The sequence below is a fragment of the Necator americanus genome, chromosome I (assembly GCF_031761385.1).
Source record: "Necator americanus strain Aroian chromosome I, whole genome shotgun sequence".
NCBI lineage: Eukaryota > Metazoa > Nematoda > Chromadorea > Rhabditida > Ancylostomatidae > Necator > Necator americanus.
This window is the reverse complement of record NC_087371.1, coordinates 4,082,060-4,100,213: the sequence shown is the minus strand read 5'-3', so window position 1 is coordinate 4,100,213 and position 18,154 is coordinate 4,082,060. Positions and strand designations below refer to the sequence as shown.

The 18,154-nt window shown below is 42.3% G+C and overlaps 4 protein-coding genes across 5 annotated transcripts; 1 reads left to right on the top strand and 3 right to left on the bottom strand.

Moving 5' to 3' along the window:
- Positions 1-1,581: 1,581 nt before the first annotated feature.
- On the bottom strand, positions 1,582-2,040 carry RB195_004421 (uncharacterized protein; the record flags this gene model as incomplete). The annotated part of the gene is made up of 1 exon (XM_064182265.1): positions 1,582-2,040. The coding sequence occupies one exon, from the start codon at positions 2,038-2,040 to the stop codon at positions 1,582-1,584; it is 459 nt and encodes a 152-aa protein (XP_064033532.1).
- Positions 2,041-2,203: 163 nt separating this feature from the next.
- On the bottom strand, positions 2,204-2,449 carry RB195_004420 (uncharacterized protein; the record flags this gene model as incomplete). Its single annotated transcript, XM_064182264.1, has 1 exon — positions 2,204-2,449. One exon carries the CDS (start codon positions 2,447-2,449, stop codon positions 2,204-2,206), a length of 246 nt encoding a protein of 81 aa, XP_064033531.1.
- Positions 2,450-3,965: 1,516 nt separating this feature from the next.
- RB195_004419 (uncharacterized protein) lies at positions 3,966-4,247 on the top strand (the record flags this gene model as incomplete). The annotated part of the gene is made up of 1 exon (XM_064182263.1): positions 3,966-4,247. One exon carries the CDS (start codon positions 3,966-3,968, stop codon positions 4,245-4,247), a length of 282 nt encoding a protein of 93 aa, XP_064033530.1.
- A 171-nt stretch (positions 4,248-4,418) lies between these two features.
- Positions 4,419-16,159, bottom strand: RB195_004418 (uncharacterized protein; the record flags this gene model as incomplete). Of its 2 annotated transcripts, XM_064182262.1 has the most annotated exons (34): positions 4,419-4,654; positions 4,744-4,849; positions 5,727-5,778; positions 6,405-6,724; positions 6,789-6,965; positions 7,025-7,114; positions 7,192-7,264; positions 7,322-7,389; positions 7,449-7,604; positions 7,683-7,769; positions 8,249-8,409; positions 8,465-8,531; positions 8,609-8,702; positions 8,930-9,048; positions 9,121-9,183; positions 9,309-9,452; positions 9,603-9,766; positions 10,045-10,196; positions 10,274-10,389; positions 10,488-10,577; positions 10,790-10,939; positions 11,046-11,177; positions 11,264-11,421; positions 11,487-11,635; positions 11,700-11,824; positions 12,696-12,875; positions 12,935-13,098; positions 13,176-13,324; positions 13,393-13,523; positions 13,585-13,750; positions 13,821-13,981; positions 14,041-14,289; positions 15,218-15,448; positions 16,133-16,159. In XM_064182262.1, 34 exons carry the CDS (start codon positions 16,157-16,159, stop codon positions 4,419-4,421), a joined length of 4,707 nt encoding a protein of 1,568 aa, XP_064033528.1. The 2 variants fall into 2 exon arrangements, with proteins under 2 accessions (XP_064033528.1, XP_064033529.1); XM_064182261.1 differs by lacking the exons at positions 4,419-4,654; positions 4,744-4,849; positions 5,727-5,778; positions 16,133-16,159 and having other exon boundaries at positions 6,401-6,724.
- Positions 16,160-18,154: the final 1,995 nt, after the last annotated feature.

Genomic DNA, 18,154 nt, shown 5'->3' with positions numbered 1-18,154 from the left:
CGATTGGAGCGCGCCAGCCTTGTGCATGCGCCGCGTCTTCCGGGCTGTTTTTTACGGCAATTAGGAAGAAATGGAGGGAATCAGCCTCCTCTCCATAGTCTACTATCCCGTATACGAATACTCCACCTGAAATCCGCACCACCTCAGATTCGTGGGGTGATGCCTTTAACGTACATGCATTACTTTATGCATTCATAGTATGCTTTCAAAAGAAACTTGGTAATTGAAGTGTGTTGATGGCAGCGTATCACGAAACTGACGATGCTGGGGTTTCTTTGGGCTTCGAGCTCGGGTGTAGATTAGAAGTATGAGCGTGCCCCATCTCAATTCACCCTAATCGACCTGAGAAACGGCCATGGGAACCGCTATAAATCCTACGAGGTGCGTTAGAACGCGGCACCTCTGTACACTCTCCGGTTCTCTAAGGAGGCTATTCATTGATTCCACTTGAAAAGCCTGTCGAGGATACCGCATGGACCCTCGACCGCTCGCTCTTGGACGTGGTGCGTGCGCAGTGATGGCGCGTTCTTAGGTACGTCGTGGAGGAAAACGACGTTTCCAGTTTTTTTTCCGCAGTTTTTCAGGACGTTTAGGTGGAATGGAGAGGTGCCGCGCTCACATTCGTAATCTACACTTCTATCTTTACATTTGCCTACAGAGATCCAAAAATGGTCAGTTTCATAATATGCTGCTTTTAAGCATAAAAGCATTGGCGTAGCTGCTGCGGCTTCAAACTATTGGCTCAACGCAGTGTCGGCGGTTTTATAATGCTGCACATTTTATCGCATTACAGCATCTGCGCACACGATTGTGCACTCGTCTCGTCATTTATCAGTACTAATTGGCACAACCGCGTCATAGTTTACGCTTTGCAGAAACCCATTCCACAATGAACGTCACTAGGATCATCTCATTTTCATGACGTCAACCACATTTCATGCAAGAAGTTTGAGATGTAGGCGTGATAAATAGACCACAGATACCTTGAGATAATTTTCTGATTGAATTGTGCGCTCACAACATCTATGCACTGCGAAAGAAGTTTATTTATTCTGCTGCTGTAAAACACCACAGAAAACATCTCCACCCACTCACAAATCCTCAGCTTAAAAATCCACGATTGAGCGAAAATACTTCCTATCTACCCTCGGCTTCCGAATTTTACTGCAAAATAGTATTACCTTAACGATAATAGTCGTTACTTCATTGCACTAAAGTTATTCAAAGTTGTGGCTCCGCGCTGAACACTTTGGCTAACAAAATGTTTTCGTGCTGAGATCCCTAGGTTCTAGTGCCTCTATCCACTCTCCAAGATATGTAAGCACTGTAGTACATTGGTTGCAGCAAGATGAGCAACCGGAATGTACTCAAATGGGAGAAAGAGGTGCCGAGACCATGTCACCCGGAGAAAAGGAAGAAATCTAGCACAAATTATCATAGATCAAGCATTCTAAAGTCTTGGAACCTAGGCATACTTCTATCTTGACTTACTTACTTGACTTAATTGGAGGGCTGATGTCATCGCCTGACGCGAATACCCACATCTTCGCCTAGATGTGCTGTTCTTGATCATAGCTCTACTCAACTTTCTCGATCTTCTGCGAGAGCTTGCACAGAATCAATCCATTCGTCGCTATTCCGTATCCTGCGAAACCTTTGGTCTCGCCTGGACCGCCTATCCACGCCGATTGTCCTCAGGTCCTCTTTCACAACCTCAGTCCAAAACTTCCTTTTTCGGTCAGGTGCCCTCTTACAGCTTGAATCCGGCAAACTCCTCAGAACTCGTTGAACAAGGCGATCTGCCGATCTCCTTAATATATGACCAAAGAAGCGAAGACGATTTACTTTAGCCATTTTCGATGCAAGATGTTGATATTTTCTACGTGTCATCTGCCGGTATATCGTATCGACATCCACGTAAAACTCTCCATTGTGGCATACACTCGGACAAAAGTACCCAAGCAGCCGTCTAAACAGCTTCCTTTCCGTGCAATCAAGCCTCTCCATACCGTAGACGGTGCTGCGCAGGTGCTTCATCATAGGGCGGATTTCGTATAGGTAGCTTGACTTTGTTGGTGATGGGGTCGTTAAGGAGTTAAATGCACAAATGGGCTTAGAGCATCCTTGCAGAATCTTTCTCGTAGCTGTCGTTGTTTTTCAGCGTACAGCCGAGGTAACAAAACTCATCGACAAGTTCGATCGGTTATCTGTCAACCCTAATTGCCGTTCGAGGACTCGAAGAGACCCACATCTGCTTGCATTTATCAGGGCGTAGACGGTGTCCATAGGTTGCAGCCATCTTCGATGCAACGTTGACAGCATACTGAAGTTTCGTGCTGCTTTCCGCGAGTATAACAACATCGTCGGCGTACTCGAAATCACTCGCAGGGCACCTGGGTGGATGATGTGTCAGCAGGACACTGATCCACTGGTCCTCGCACGATGCCATCGATAGCGAAGTTAAACAGGAAGGCTCCTGCCACTGCCCCTTGTCTTACTCCAGCTACCACCTCAAACGTTGTACACTCGGCTGATGTTCGAACTGCGGGTCATTAAGCATATCATTAAGCAAGCGAACGAACTTTCCTTGTGTTCTATTGGAACAGAGGTCTTTTTGAAGACGGCCTCGATGAAAAGAGTCGATAGCGGTTTCATAGTCCAGAAACGCTAATTGCATTGACTTCGAGTACTGCTGCCAGATCTCGATCACCCTCCTAACGATGAACAATCAATCAATCGTCGATCGCCCAGGACGAAGCCAAGCTTGCTTGTCGCACGTTGTTTCTTCGCAACGCAGGTTTGATAAGTCGGTGTAGAATAATCCGCTCCAAAAACTTGCACATAACACGCAGCAAAGAGGTTCCTCGATAGTTCCGGTCCGTGACGGATAATTTTTTGTGGAGTAGAATTATTATAGCGTGTCTCTACGAGTCAAGTATTGTTTCGTCTATCCATGTTGACCGGATGATTATTGTCATCTCACGAATTCCAGGCAAAGGAAGATATCTCAGCATTTCTGCGCTAATTCCGACGTCTCCACCAGGTTTTCAATTTTCATCCTTTGAATACAGATTAGAACCTCCAACTCCGTTGGTGGTTCTTCGTTTACCACATATGTCAGCCAGTGAACGTCCTCGAATTCAGGTGACGTTTACCGATTCAGCTAGGTCTTGAAGTGATCCCTCCAAATTGGATGGGTTTGTTTCACCGAGATGAGGTGAATGAGGTTTATGCCAAAACGTCACGTAAATAAAGATTGCATTTAAAAAAACTCTAAATTAAAAACTCTAACTAAATTTGTTTGAACTGGTCACGACAGACCGTGGCGGCTGAAATAATAATGGCTACCGTTGTTAGTGGCTGCCGTTGAGATACTGGACAGCACGAATGGAGTAAAATAATGTAGAATATCCCTCTAGTCCCACGGATCTCCCTCACTGGAGGGATCACAGCCGGTTAGTCGCGAGGCTACGTGGCGTCTCCCCAGGTGGCGGAGAGAGGGCTAACCACAGACCAAAAGCCTTGTGCTTGCCCAGAGACGTGGGTGGATTCAGGGGATGGACTTCCTGTTTCTGCCGAGCCAGGACGGACTCATGGCATCCGTCTATCCTGCACGTCGGCCAAAAGCATGCAATTGAGTTAGTGGGAAGTGCAAGGGAGACGGTCTGGAGACGCCTCCAACGAATAAGCTCCATTTGTCCACTCTGGGAAGATAAACGTTCTCACCCAAACCCGTGGGAGTAGAAGCTTGTAACTTGTCCATAGGTTTTAAAATTTTACGCATGTCACAGTAATAGAAAAAGAGCCTCCTGCTTCAAAAGGAAAGCCTGATACGGTAGCGCGAGGAAAAACGGCGTTGCAGGAGTCATATAGTCTACCGGAACGGAAAATGACTAGGATACTGTACTAGAGACTATATTTATAACGCACGTACGCTTGCATCGGAAGCAGCCATAGAAGATCAGATGATGCAGGCCAGGAAGACCAAGCACGATGTCATCGGACTGACCGAGACAAGACGACGCCACCCTCACACCGCCGTATATGAAACGGGAGAACTGTTCTTAGGAACATGCGACAGTAGAGGTGTTGGTGGAGTTGAAGTCCTCGTCATCACGAGTATTGCAAAGATCATCGACTCTTTCGAACAACTATCGACCCGAATCGGACGTCTGCGGATGGGAAGATGTGGTCCAACCGCGGCTTTGAATATCCTCGTGGATGTCACACGGTGGAGGGGACCGTAATGAAATAGACCAGATCATCGTCAGTAAAAGGTTCTGCCTGACGAAGGTTGCTGTTGTGCCAAAGTTCTATACGGGATCGGACAATCGCCACCTCCGAGGAAGATTTTCCTTCACAAGGAAAGAAGAGAAAGCAGTCAAGTTCAGAGAGCGAAATTCCAGAACTATCATTAACTAGGATCTCTTCGCTACGCTAGCCGGCTTTTGGGAAGGTTCCGCAATGACAACATCGATGAGGAATATAACCGGCTCGCTGAACACCTTCACGACTGCACGAAGAATGCTGAGAGTTTCAAAACCACCAAGAGACGCCTCTTGAAACTCTTGAGCTGATACGCCGGCGTGAAGCAGCACGAGCCGCAGGGAACCAAGATCCAAGAAGAGGGTCCGACAGGGTGATACAATCTGACCTAAAACATTCACACCCACTCTCGAGAACGCAATGCGAAAGCTAGAATGGGACGAGATGGGAGTGAAGGTTAATAGTCGGCAGCTACACCATTTGCGCTTTGCCGATGACATCGTTCTGATAACACCTCAGTCAAGCGAAACGAATGCTGACTGAATTCGACGAAACATGTGGATGCATCGGCCTTCAGCTGAATCTACAAGAGACTATGTTCATGCGTAACGGATGAATCTTGTATGCCCCATTCCAAGAACATCTGGCTCCGTCCTCACTGCCTCTTTAACACCACTGTACTTCCTCTTTTGACCTATGCTGGGCAAAAAAAAAGAAACCTGGGAATATCGCAAACAGGAAGAAAACGCGGTGAGCGTCATTGAGTGCACAAATGAGCGACTGATGGTAAGAGTATCCGGCTTCACGCAAGTGAGGGATGAGATTCGAAGTTCTCCCCTACGTCAACGATCGAAGATTAGAGACGCCGCCGCGTTTGCCAAGGAAAGTAAAATAAGGTGCATGGTCAGATTTCTTCACGAAGTCGTTGGAAGGAAATTATGATGCTCTTTCTGTCCCACGCGAACTACTGGACGGCTCCGGCACGCAATCAGGACAAATGGAAGAATTATGTATGGGCGAAGTCACAATTTCCATACCACACAGTCGTTTTTGTGCACTAATTTCGTGTAAAAAAAGAGACGTCCATTCATGTTCGTGAGTTCAACTTTGTGAAAACAAAGGAGACTTGGGTTTTTTTATGCAAGGCCAGTACTTAGCCAGACAGCAAAGTGAAGTAATAGAAATGTTATGTTGCACGATGAACATAATCTTTATCAATCCGCAATATTTATTACGAATACTACTAACAATGAATTTAACTGTCAACAGTAATAATTAAACTGAGATCGTACCAACTACATAATAATGCAGAAAATTCCTGCGATGAATCATAATCGCAGGTGTCATTGTTTAGAAGAAAGATAAACACTAATTCAGAAACAATATTGATATCAAAAGCTCCACAAAGTAGATAATATAATACATGGGTAGTCTTAGTATGACTGGCACTTTCCGATTACTGTTTTTTGGTGGAACTCGTGCCAATACGCAATAGGCAGGAAGTAATAGATGCTGTAAAACTTGCGACTAGGCTAATATTTCAGAGATTAACACTGTGATAATTTTTGAAAAAGATATCCCGTGCTTCAAGGGAAGTATCAATACGTACAACAAATCTAACACACATCAGAAAGTATTTTAACAGATTTGACCATTAGGTAACCACCATATCTTTTCCAATAAACTGACTGGCAAAACACAACAAAATTCCGGTCCCGCCACTCTACCCATCCAAAAACCTATAGTTCCGGTATGAAACTACGGTTTAAACTAATTATATTTGCTCACTAATCATTGCGGTAAGAAATATCCCAGCAAAAAAAGTCGTCCTCATAGTCTAAATGGATGCTGAGTGAATTAGTGAAGTAAGAGAACTCGTGATCGTGAGAGAATGGAAGTTCTGAGACTCAACACTCGAATGATGATAATTAACAGTCCTAAACTCTACACGGTTTGGAGACCGCCTTTAATGCCAACTCTGTTCAGTGCTCAGATTCGCAAAAGTAAGGAAGTGAGTGGGGCATAACATCCACAAATTGGTAACTGACTAAGCGGACAACATCTTAATAATAAAAAAATGTATCAAGGGAATACTCGATTTACATATAATACCCATATGATAAGCTATAGTCCACTACCGATGTGTGTCCACTGTCTCCACCGACTGAATTTCGACTTCTTCTACGACATGAATGTCATCCGGAGCATGCTTTTCCACACCATCCTGTGTCTCTATATGTTCTTCATCAATAGTTTCTGATGAATGCGGCGGCACCTCTTCCATCACCACACTTTCCTCCACAATTTCCACATTTTCTATAGTTGCTCCTTCAGGAATCAGGCCTTCGTCGACGATTTCTGCCGGCACAAGACCTTCTTCCGTCACAACCATGGCTTCCATTGGTTCTCCTTCAACCATCAGCGGATGATGATCAGCGATAATTTCAATGCCAAAGTCCTAAAAGAAAAGAGCATAGTATCAACTAACTGAATATATTGTATATAAAATTAAGGATACTTACAGATTTGATATTCTGTAATAATCTTGTTTCGTTTTTTTCCAGCAGCATTCTCCAGAGAGCGTCAAAAACTGCATCATTGTTGCTGGCACCAAAAGCTTCCCTAGCGTATCTCCAAACGGCATCTTCTCGAAGCGAATGTCCACCAGGTAGTGGAGGGAAAGGCCTTGTCGGCTGCAACTGGAAAATGCTATGTTGAAATCTGAAATCGCTCCAAAAAGGCGTAGTAAAGCAGCCACCTTTCTTGGAGATCCAACACCTTGTTCCACCTCCTCCGTATGTGAAACGTCGATCGTTCCTCCATCTACTATTCCTTCTCCTTGTGTGGCCTACATCACCAACATCATCATTAACAACAGCAACATTTATTGACAAGAAAATGAACGAAAATGCACGACAAACGCACCAACTCTCCTTGCTTCTTCGCATTAACAATATCGGCATGAATCCAATCAGGGATGTAATCTAAGTCGTCCATTCTAGATAACACAAATTATCTAACGTGATTCTAAACCCTGACGTTTTTTTTTACCTACCCAGGCCCTTCCAGCTTCACATCTACATATCTTGGGTCGCGCCGCGATTCTCGCCGGATGTTATACAACTACAATGAACTACCGAAGTATAAGTACTGTACTGTTACGTAGGTTAAGGAAAACTAACCGCTCTGGGTGTAATCGCATAGTTCATCTTATTCGAAAGCATTTCCGCAACTTCAGATGGTTGATGCGTAGCCAAAAGGCGACGTGCCTCATCACGTACAGAAGGCGGAAGTCGAGTGTACAAAGCTTCAGAAGTGATGCTGTTTCCGTGCGGAACCTCAAAATTGAGCAATGCAATTGAGATGACCAGGGAATGTTGAAAATTAAAGCGCAAACAATTAAGAGATTAGAAAACCTGTGTCGGTAGTGCTCCATCTTCAGTATACCAATATACAATCATAGAATGACCGATCTGCATGCCTCCTTTTGTTAAATATATTACCTAAATTGCACATATATAGAAAGGAGCGGAGGAAGGCAAGTGCGAGATCGTCGCAAAAGATTTAATTTCCGAGTTTCTTCCGCTTGGAAGATATGATGATGAGAATAGCGAGTGGAGGGTATATGACGAATGGGGAATTATCGTCCAACCGTAATTTTTTCCAAGAATAATTTGAAACCATACAAAGCGAAGATGATAAGTATATTCCTTAAAAACTGTTAGGACCGTCTTGGTGCCGTCAGATTCTCTTCAAAGCACTGAACCACCATCTGCGTAAAAAAGACCATATCAAAGTCAGTTTCTTCACTTTTTTTTTGATAACCAGATAACGCAAAAAAGGCAAAAAAAAATGAAAAAACCAGCGCCATAACAATCGCTTTTGAATAAACACCGAAGAGAAGTTTCCAGACACTTTCCTGATTATCAAATTATTATTTATAACTGAAGGTTAAAAATTACATGACATCAATAGATCTCACCCTTTTCTTGAGACGTGGTAACCTCGGCAATGTGGCTGCATAAATGTGCATCAGATAATCGGTCCCTTGAGACCGTGACATTTTCATAACTCGTAAATGTCCCTCCCGATTCAGCCCCAAAGAAATCTTACTGGTTTTTGGTCGCCGACACATAATCGACCCTAAATCAATACAGTTTTCCATTGCTAAAACAGTTCGCACCCACTGCAAACATACCGTCACTCATGTGTAAACTTTCCGACCATGGTGATAATGCATCGCACGTGAGGTTTCGGATGTCAACCTAGAATAGTATCCTAATTCTGTACTAAAAAAAAAGACTGAAAGTTAGATACAAAATGTAGCGATTAAATAGATTACCTCTCCACCATCAATAAAGAAAACAAATGTGCCTCTCTGAGTCGTCATTGGAGGAAACATTGGGACTCGAGTGTTCAAACAGGCCAGATTTTCTCTGCAACAGACTCAAATAATTCGACTAAGTTGAATTATAGTTAGAACACATACGAAATAAGGATGAATGCCTAAGATAAACCGAACTGAATTAATCATCAAAAGACGAATTAGGATTTGAGTGATTTCCGAAAAAAAAAAGTTCATAGTAAACAACTAAACTCCTAATAGACAAATTATAAGCAATGACAAAAAATATCGATCAGAAGTCTTTATTCGAGAACTCACAACAGGCGAGGCTTATTGATGAGGTAGTGTAACTGACGATTCCGATCATTCAGAAACTCCATATCAGTAAGATCCAAAAATATAGAACCATCCTCAGCTTGCTGCGGACCCAAACCAAACTGAAAAATTGCACTCGTGCTTTACACCAAAATTGTTCATAAGCATAGACACAAGAGAATTTGAGAACTCACTGGACTCTCCTTTTCTGATTCTGATATATCAGAGACGTCGTCAAGTGAGTCGGACATATCAATCTATAATAAGTGTCAAAATTCATAGGTGAACAGCGAAGAGTTCTGCTCAAAAAAAAAAAAAACGGAATAGAAGTTCCATAGAAAAGTTAAGTTTCCCTTCCAAAATAAACCAGGTTAAATTATACCGGTGGTCGGCGTGGTTTCTGACGCATGAAACGCTTCGAATATGGACCTCGAATTCGTGGGACCGGTCCTTCTGTGTGGTAATCATACATGATCATCACATGACTGATAATAGTGCGTGTTTCAGTTTCCATAAGATAGGCAATCTAAATATCTTAATCATCTTCACATCATATCGGTGACTGCATCCATCGTTGAGTTTACTCCGAAGCAACCTAGATTCTTGCACAGAATAAACTCAGAGACGAATACTGTCACAGATCCTAAAAATCTAAAAATCGCCAATTGAATTCTACCTTCTTCCTGAGACGAGTCTCCTTGGGATGTATACTGTATAAATGGACCAAATGGTAGGGACTGTTACGATAATCTCCTTGCCCTATTCGAAACAGCCCAGTAACTTCATCTGTTACCACAGGAAACTTGCGAACCTTAGTACGGTAGCAAGTAGGGTTTTCGGCTGGAATATTTTGCAAGATGTACATGAAAACAGTTCAGTGCAAACGATGGTATCCATTAGTTGCTTTTTAAAATTTGAATTCTAGTAGGTAAATGAAAGCGTTTTCAGCAAAAGCCGATTTCGTGATAACCGCGTCTGACTGTTCGAATAAAAATATAAAAATACCCACTTCTCTTACTCCATAATAGGCTATAATATGATTCGAAATTCAAAATTGCTACACAGATACCATGAAACAAAAAAGATGTTACAGCTTACTGCCGATATACAACACTTACGTGTCCCATTTCCTGACCATGGCGAGAAATCGTCCCTATTGATATCGTGAGGATAAACTATATTGCCTGCTACGAAAAAAGCATACGCTCGAGCATTCCGCACAAGTGGAGGGTGTTGAGGCTTCGAACTGTTCAAAATGTCATGGTTCTCGCTAAACAGAAAATATCTTTTACGAGTTAAACCAAGTAAATGCGTCCATCTTTACTGATCCAGCAAGTAAAAACTCACACGAAGTTAGTATTAGCTATGTATTGTAGAATTGTGTCCAAATTGCCTGCTAGCCTCTTATGCCTCACAGTTAGGTACACATGCCCACTTTCTAACTCACGGACTCCATCAATGAACTAAAACCAAGACCATAAAAACGAACAGGCTGCCAAGCACTGCCAGAACATGAACAAATTGCTACAGAATTGGTGAAATATTGTCTTAAAAACCTCACCGGATCCGAATTCTCCTGTGAAGCAAGAAGATCTTCATCAAAATCACCATCCCAACCACCATCCAGGCAGTCTTCGTGCATCTCTTCGAACTAAAATGAGAAGACTACTAACTATGAGTGTTTGAAGTGTTTGAGTAACCCTGTAGGTATCAGTTCAATTTTAAGAATCCTCAAAATCGGAAACAATTTCCAAGTAACATGGTACAATATAAAATGGTTTTAAAAATCACACAGAAATCAGTATGTTACTATGCGTGCACAAGTTCCACAGAAATAAAGACAAACTTTTAATACGGTCATACCTCACTCTGAGCTCCGTTCATGGACATATCATTCTCATCAGCACCTTCAACGATTTCCTCCACATCTACAAAATCCTCAACGACACTGTTATTGCCATGAGAATCTGCCGGAGGAGGCTTTTCATGTGACAGTAGAACTGCTGGTCGAGCCTGATACAACAGACGTTAAAGTGAGCGAAAACTAACTTTCCGGACACCTGGCAATTTTTACGGAATAGTCTAAATTTGCGAAAATCACCAAAGATAGAGAACTTACAGAAATTGGCGGTCCTGGGACTGTGATGGAATTGTCGCGAAGCACTTCTGGCAATGGACCCTCTCTGATGTACTCATACATGAAGCACACAATTCCGAGAACCATGCGGTTGTTCCGTTGGATGAAGACTACCTTAAACAGTAAAGTAGGGAATACAGACCAAACAAACGTTCGAAATAGAAGGCCATGAAAATCAACGTCAAAAGTCAAAGTCTTACTCTTTTCCTCAGCCGCGGGCACCTGGCCAACACTGTGATCGTCTCCACCAGTGCTAGCCCGGTCTGTTGCCAGTCTTGTTTTGTTAAGCGAAATATACCTTCCGAATCTTGCATCAACGCTCGCTTTACTGTTCGAACACGATTGTGCATAGATGCTCCTAGAAAAGGAGAAAACCTTTATTAAAATCTCAGTCAGTCCTTCATTTTGGAAAAGCCTATTTACCTTGGAAGGTCCATGGTGATAAGCCATCACCTGTGTGGTGAATATGGTCAGACACGAGAGTAGCGGGCGCAAAATGCACAAAAACCCCTCGACCCTCAATCATTGGTGGAAGAAACGGTACATGGGTGTTAAGATAACCAGCTTCATCCCTAAATAAAACATCGAACATGGAGCTAAAATGTTTGTTACAGTGATTAAATTCGACAAACTTACAAGAATGTAGGATCGTTTATTAAGTACTTCAAAAGAAGTGTTTTGTTGTTGACCCAACCAACTTTTGATGGATGCACTTTTAAGAATTTTTCTCCACGGACACCAGGCACGACTCCTTCGACGAACTATAACGGAACAATATCATCACGTATTTGTCTAAGAGGTTCAGATACTTTGCTTTCAAAATTCAACAACATTCCAAAACGTTTTCCAGTATCTGATGCCCAGATGCAGAAATGAGATCAACGCAACTTTCAATAAAAACCTCTTCATGAACGATTGATACCAATCTAAAAGCGATCACTAAAAAGTTGCAAAAATTGCACTTGTATGGCATAATGAGATAATAATATAGTAGCAGTCCCATAAGACATACAGAAGCCTATCTACTAGTGGTCGCGTATCATCTGTCCTCATTATTAAGTAAGGACATCAATATAAAAGAAAATCTAGATAGACAAAGACTTTAATGGAACGAGAGATCTTACGGTTTTCAGTGTTCAATGGAGATTGTTTAATCCTAACTGAGCTAATGGCAAGAAAACAATAAAAGAGTGGAAACTGAAGAACGCTGTTTGCTATACAACAGCTCAAATCTTCGAATTTAGTCCGTAATACGTAGCTTCCAAATAAAACCTGTGAACCTCACTTCTCATTGAAACGTTGAACACCTCCAATTGCCAAGTGAATGACTCTAGAGCTATTTGAAATAATATTGTAATCACTATTTGCAACGAAACGGGCATATAGTTTAGATTCGAAGGGCACTACGAAGAAAACCTTGCGTAAGAAAGACGATGACCATTCATTCTGAAGATTTTACCTTCGGAAATGATACCTAGTAAATTCTATACCATTATGTTGAACTGTAGACAAAAAACACCGCCTTTCTAGCGCACTTGTTCCTCCTGGAATTCCACTCCTCACATAAAGAGAAGAAAAGAATTTTGTAGAGTGCACAGAGATTTTTAGACCATTCCACTTTCAAAAACAGACCGGATTATCCGCATCTGCTACAGGCAGCTCCATGGACAAATCCATCTGCTGCATGTCCCTCAGTGCATCATTGCCATGTGCAATATTCATAATCGACGGTATTTCTCCGGGCATAGTGAAGTCGTACAAAATCAGCACATTTCCAACAATTTGCCCAGTTTGCCGGGCCACATAAAATATCTGAACGGTAGGAGATAAGAGAACATCAATGTAATCTAAACGATGTGTTAACACCCTACTTTCTTCCTAAGCCTAAGCAACCTCGGAAGCCATGCACTATACTCAGTGAGATGGAATTCTGAGCTTCGGCCATCTCCTTTGCATGGAATTAAACGACCATCCTCTCTGGTGACGGCATGTTTTCGAACATTTGGCTTTATCGTCGGTTCACCCTCTACAGGATCTGAAAGCGCAAAGAACTTACCACACATGCACGTGACTGCACGCAAATCTGCAGAATCTAATTGCTATTCTATCTACCTGTTGTAGTCCATGGCTTCAACTCATCGCTCGATAACTCTCTTACGGAGCTTACTGTCGATCCCTCCACGTAGAATGCAAAGCATGCCTTTGTTGATACTAGAGGAGGTAACCTCGGAGGTTTTGTAGACATCCATCCTTGATCACGACTAAAAATAACTTTCTCTTTCTCAGGAATCCACTAATTCTGGAAATTAAATTCTTATGTAAATCTTACATAGCATCGATATCAGCCGGTTCTGTCAACAACTCCACTATGCGCTCTTTTCGTAGCAAATAGCTGAGGCAACCAGGGATCACAGTAGCGTAGCGATCACCAAACTCTGTCACTCCCACTTCATTTTCGAACTGAAACAAACGTCGTTAGATTTCTAATTTTCAACATACTGCGGCTAGAAGTGATTCTTACCAATTTGATGTTGTAATTGTTGATTTTGTCGGCTTCTCCTTTGCTAATGGCTTTGTCAGCTACGTAACGTGACCTGGGCAGCGGCACAAGTCGTCCCGTACGTCCACGTTGGATAATCGCAGTGCCAGCCATATGCTTACGTGGCCTGCCACGTGGACGCTTTCTCCTGTAACAGCAATCAGAAAAAAGAATTGGAACTACACGAAAAAAAAACCATTGCAGTTCCCAAGGCTTACTCAGCGCTCTTCTCCAGCATAGGTGGCTGATCGTCCTCTTCCCCGCCAGACACTTCTTCCTCCAAAGCAACATCAATAGCGTCAGCCAACGTCACCATTCCATCTCCTTCATGACCCATAAGTTCTATGCCTTCTATGTCAACCTCTCCTTCGATGGGTTCCTTAAAAGGTAACGAAATAAGCGGTTGGAGATGTACGTATCAGCAGTTCTGATGCATACCTCTGGCTCAATATAAGGAGGAGGCGGAACAGACGGTGGTGTGATCCCTGTTCGACGCGGCTGCGGCTTCCGCTGTATGATTGGCGTATGTTCTTCAGCCTTTACCCTTGCATTCAATTCTTCATCTTCTGGAGCTGATTCGATGTCAACGAACTGTTCTTCCACTTCTTGAACAACCTGGTTCTGTGGATGTTCAGCGACTTCTTCTTCATCTTCAGGTTCTTCTTTCACAGCACTTGGTAACATAACCTGGAATTATCGCTAATGAAACAATGAAAGTGAAGATTGTGCTGCACATATGAGGTCTACGGCACGGTCAGAAATTCACGTTCCCATGCTAGGCTCTAATATTCTACTTATGGGACATTGGTACGCGTTTGCTTTTGCGTTTGCGGTGCGGGACCCTCCCGAGAGTCAGTTCCAGGCTGAAAACCAAAAATCTCACTGTACGGCAGAGATGCACGCAGCCGCCAGCGAGCCGTTGTGACCTGCGTTGCATCGTATGGAGCTGCGTACGCCATACTGCACCACAAACCAGGTCGTTTCGACCGAACTAAGCTGTTTTGAGAAGAAAAAAGCGGCCTTTGCGTGGGAATAGTCCCTTCGTTCAATTTGGATTACAGCTAATAGTCAAGTTCATAAGGAGGGTGAACATGTACTAATTCGGTAGAATAGGAGCAAAATGAAAATATCCTAATGATTTTCTGAAGGGAATCTTACTGAAAGTCAATTCTTACTACGTTACGTTCCAATGAACTCAACAAAGAATAATGAAATGTAGATAATTAAACAGCGACATATCGTAGGAACTGATATTTTCTCTTCATTTTTTCGTTTCGTACATTTCGCAAAAAAAAAGGATCAAAGTCAAAGTCTGTAAACCATTGAAATGTCAGAATTTGACGTGGTATTATGAAAATTTCAATCTTTACAAAATGTAATCCTTAAGCAATTTCATGAAATACTGCCCTGTTTACTACAATAACTGTAAATTTGATTCAATTGGTGCAAAAACAAGTCCCATGACATGGCCGAAAGTGAGATTATTGACGAGTCAGGCATAGTAATTCATTATATACAGGTATAAAATGACAGTCTATTCTGTATAAAACCGGGGAGGCTTTTCTCAATTCGTTCCTACAAAAAGACTGAGTAAATGATTGAACACTTCACGAACCTCATAATCTGTAAGCAGAACGCTTTTTCTGATTGTTCTCTTTGGTCGAGATGAAAGTGCCGGCTCAGGCGCTGATGCTTGTTGTCCATCGGCCGGAATGTCTGCAACCACTTCTGCTTCAGCCGGCCTTTTTCGCTTCTTCATCGACCTTGGAGGAGTTGTAGACTGGGCTGGTCGCTTTGGTGGCGAATACTTTGCATCTGTGGCTAAACTGCGACGAGTGCCCGTCATCTGAATGAGAATGAAGTGGTTACTGTGATAAATACAATTATAAGGAGAATTCCTAGACAATTTTATTCATAATACAAAATTATAAACTTTCGTTCCAAATCTCCAACAAAACAGAAGTCTCCCGAAACGGATAATACATCTTAGGAAGTTACGTACAATCTCAAGAATGGTGCTTATTACAAGAATTACTGTAAGATGATTTATTCAAACTATCTTCTGTACATTTTAACAAATCTTCCGCCGATCACTCTAACAAATACTACTGATAGTCATCCCAATTCTTTTTAGTTAACATATTTCCCTCGGTTTCGATTTAAATCCAGAGGTTTGTTCATCAGGGGACGAACAAACTAAATGTTTGCAGATGTTGCCAAAAGTGGTTGCTTTCCTGATCAGGCAACGGAATCAGGTTGTGAAACCCACAGTTATACATCCCAGTGTTTTCACTTAGTTTCCAGAATAGAGGGTAAACGATTAAAAAGATGATGACGTAACTGGCAAATTCATTTTCGAAAACCGAATGTTGGTAAACTTTAATGGACTTTTCACCCGAAGCAACTGGTATGCTTTTGAAAAGCTGCTTAGATTAAATAAAACTTCACCAATCATAATCCGCCCATCTTCGTTTAAAGTGGAATTTCTTCTTGATTTAAATCTAGAACAAAAACTGACAGCACAACCCACCACACCACCCTTTCCTACAACCTTCATCAAACATCCACGAAGCAATCATCTGAAGTATCGACCCCCTTCGAAAATGTACGTAACGGATGAAAAAATTCTGAGGTTGGAACGAAAATTTACAGACACACTATGACGACGACCAGAAAATGCAGACGGAACGTTATTGACGGTTTGAAATTCGCGCAGCGCAACCGCGTCGCGGCGTCACGTGAAATTGCGGGTCACACAACGCAACGAGGCCACCGTATGTTGTCGGGGCGCGAGAATTCGACACGCTTCAACTTGAGGTCATTGTTGGTGGTCGACTGCTCAGGATTTCTGTGGTAGGTTCTGGGAAGGTCGAATTCTTCGAGTAGTACTTCCTGATGTCGTCAACTCTGCGAAATATCGTCTCCAACGGTTTTGCTTAGGATCTGAGCGGAATTCTAAGATGTGTGGTGTGTTTGCACAACAATGTTTCACAGTTGTTGTTGTTTACGTTGTGATCAACTGGTTTTCAATGAAATTGACCGGGTTGTATGGGTTTTTGATTAGTTTTGCTACGTAATATGAATGAATGCGTTCGACGTGACGTTCCCCAAAGGTGTTTTTTCTTCGATAGCATTAGACTATCAGCGGTTTCTAGACGTTTCCAAATGAACGATAGACTTATGCGCTGACGTCATTAGTCGATCGTTTGTTGGTGAGTACCAGGAGAAGTCCTTTTTCTTTTTTTTCAGATTTCGGAAACAGTGAAGTGGAATAATTGTACAGGTTACTGCGCAGAAGTCAAGAAAGTTTGACCATAGTGTACTTTTATATGTTATTAGTTATTATGTTATTATTTCCACTATTACTCTTATAGGTTATTATTTTATATGTTATTAGTTGCGTTTCGAAGTATATTTAGTTTCTAGGACGTTTTTTTTTTTGTTTTCACTACACGTTCGTTTATTTCCTTTCTAATTTACATCAGTCAGTTTTGTCATTCACAGAGGACCCTTAGACAGAACTGACCACAAGTAGTTTGTTCAGATGAAGGCGAAGGGATCAATTATCCTAGTCCTTTTCTTATAACTATGTTTATTTCTTCATTTTGGATCCATAAGGATGTGAATAACTACTAACTCCTTTTATTTAACATTAAGTACATATACGTTTAGATCACCAACACGAGCAAAGTGAAGTGAGCAATTTGGGTTACGCGGTTACTGTTTACGAAGTTTCTGGTTGATTCTATTGCTCTCAGTTTACATGCCCCGCTTACCGAGATAAATAATTATTGGGACACGATGATCTTGGATTATGCGTGCGAAATCTCTACATTTTTGAGTGCATTCTAGCTGAGGATAGATCATCGACTAATTACCTCTAACTCCACTTTATTACCTTTTCATGTTTAACATCCTCAAAAGTGTTTGGTTAATTTTTTGGCTACATCTATTCAGTTAAAATGTTCATCTGTTCACTTAAAATGGACTGAAACAATCACTCATGCTTAAAAATACTCCAGAAACACTATTCGGTTGAGATCCCCGCAAAGTTGAGCTTCAAAGGCAACCGAACACAAGGTGTTGGGATCTCTCGACGATAGATAGGGTTAGGAGTGTAGTTCACGAGAATGAACGCTCAATTCTCCTAATTAACCAAATTCAATTCTTCTAATTATGCAGAAAAAACGGTGTGGAAAACGGAAAACCGTCTTATCGCACAGGCACCCCTACGAGGGCCCTACTGGCCTGCCGCGTCCGCTAGAACGACCATATGCACCGCGTTTGTGAGTGAACTACCAGTGGATTGGTGACGCTGTTTCTCACCGCGCTTGCAGAAGCGGTCCGTATGCTTGCTTTCGAAAATGTTGTTAGAACCCTCGTAGGGGAGTGTGGGGATTGGTTTCGGAATTTTTGGGAATAACTAATCATACAAACTGGTTGTGGAGTAATTTATGTGAGCATAGTTGGGTCGAAATGATGTCACGCGGACCATAGCTGGCCCAACCCTGACTGCATGGTTCAGTGGAGCTAGCGAGCGTCTCACCTCGAT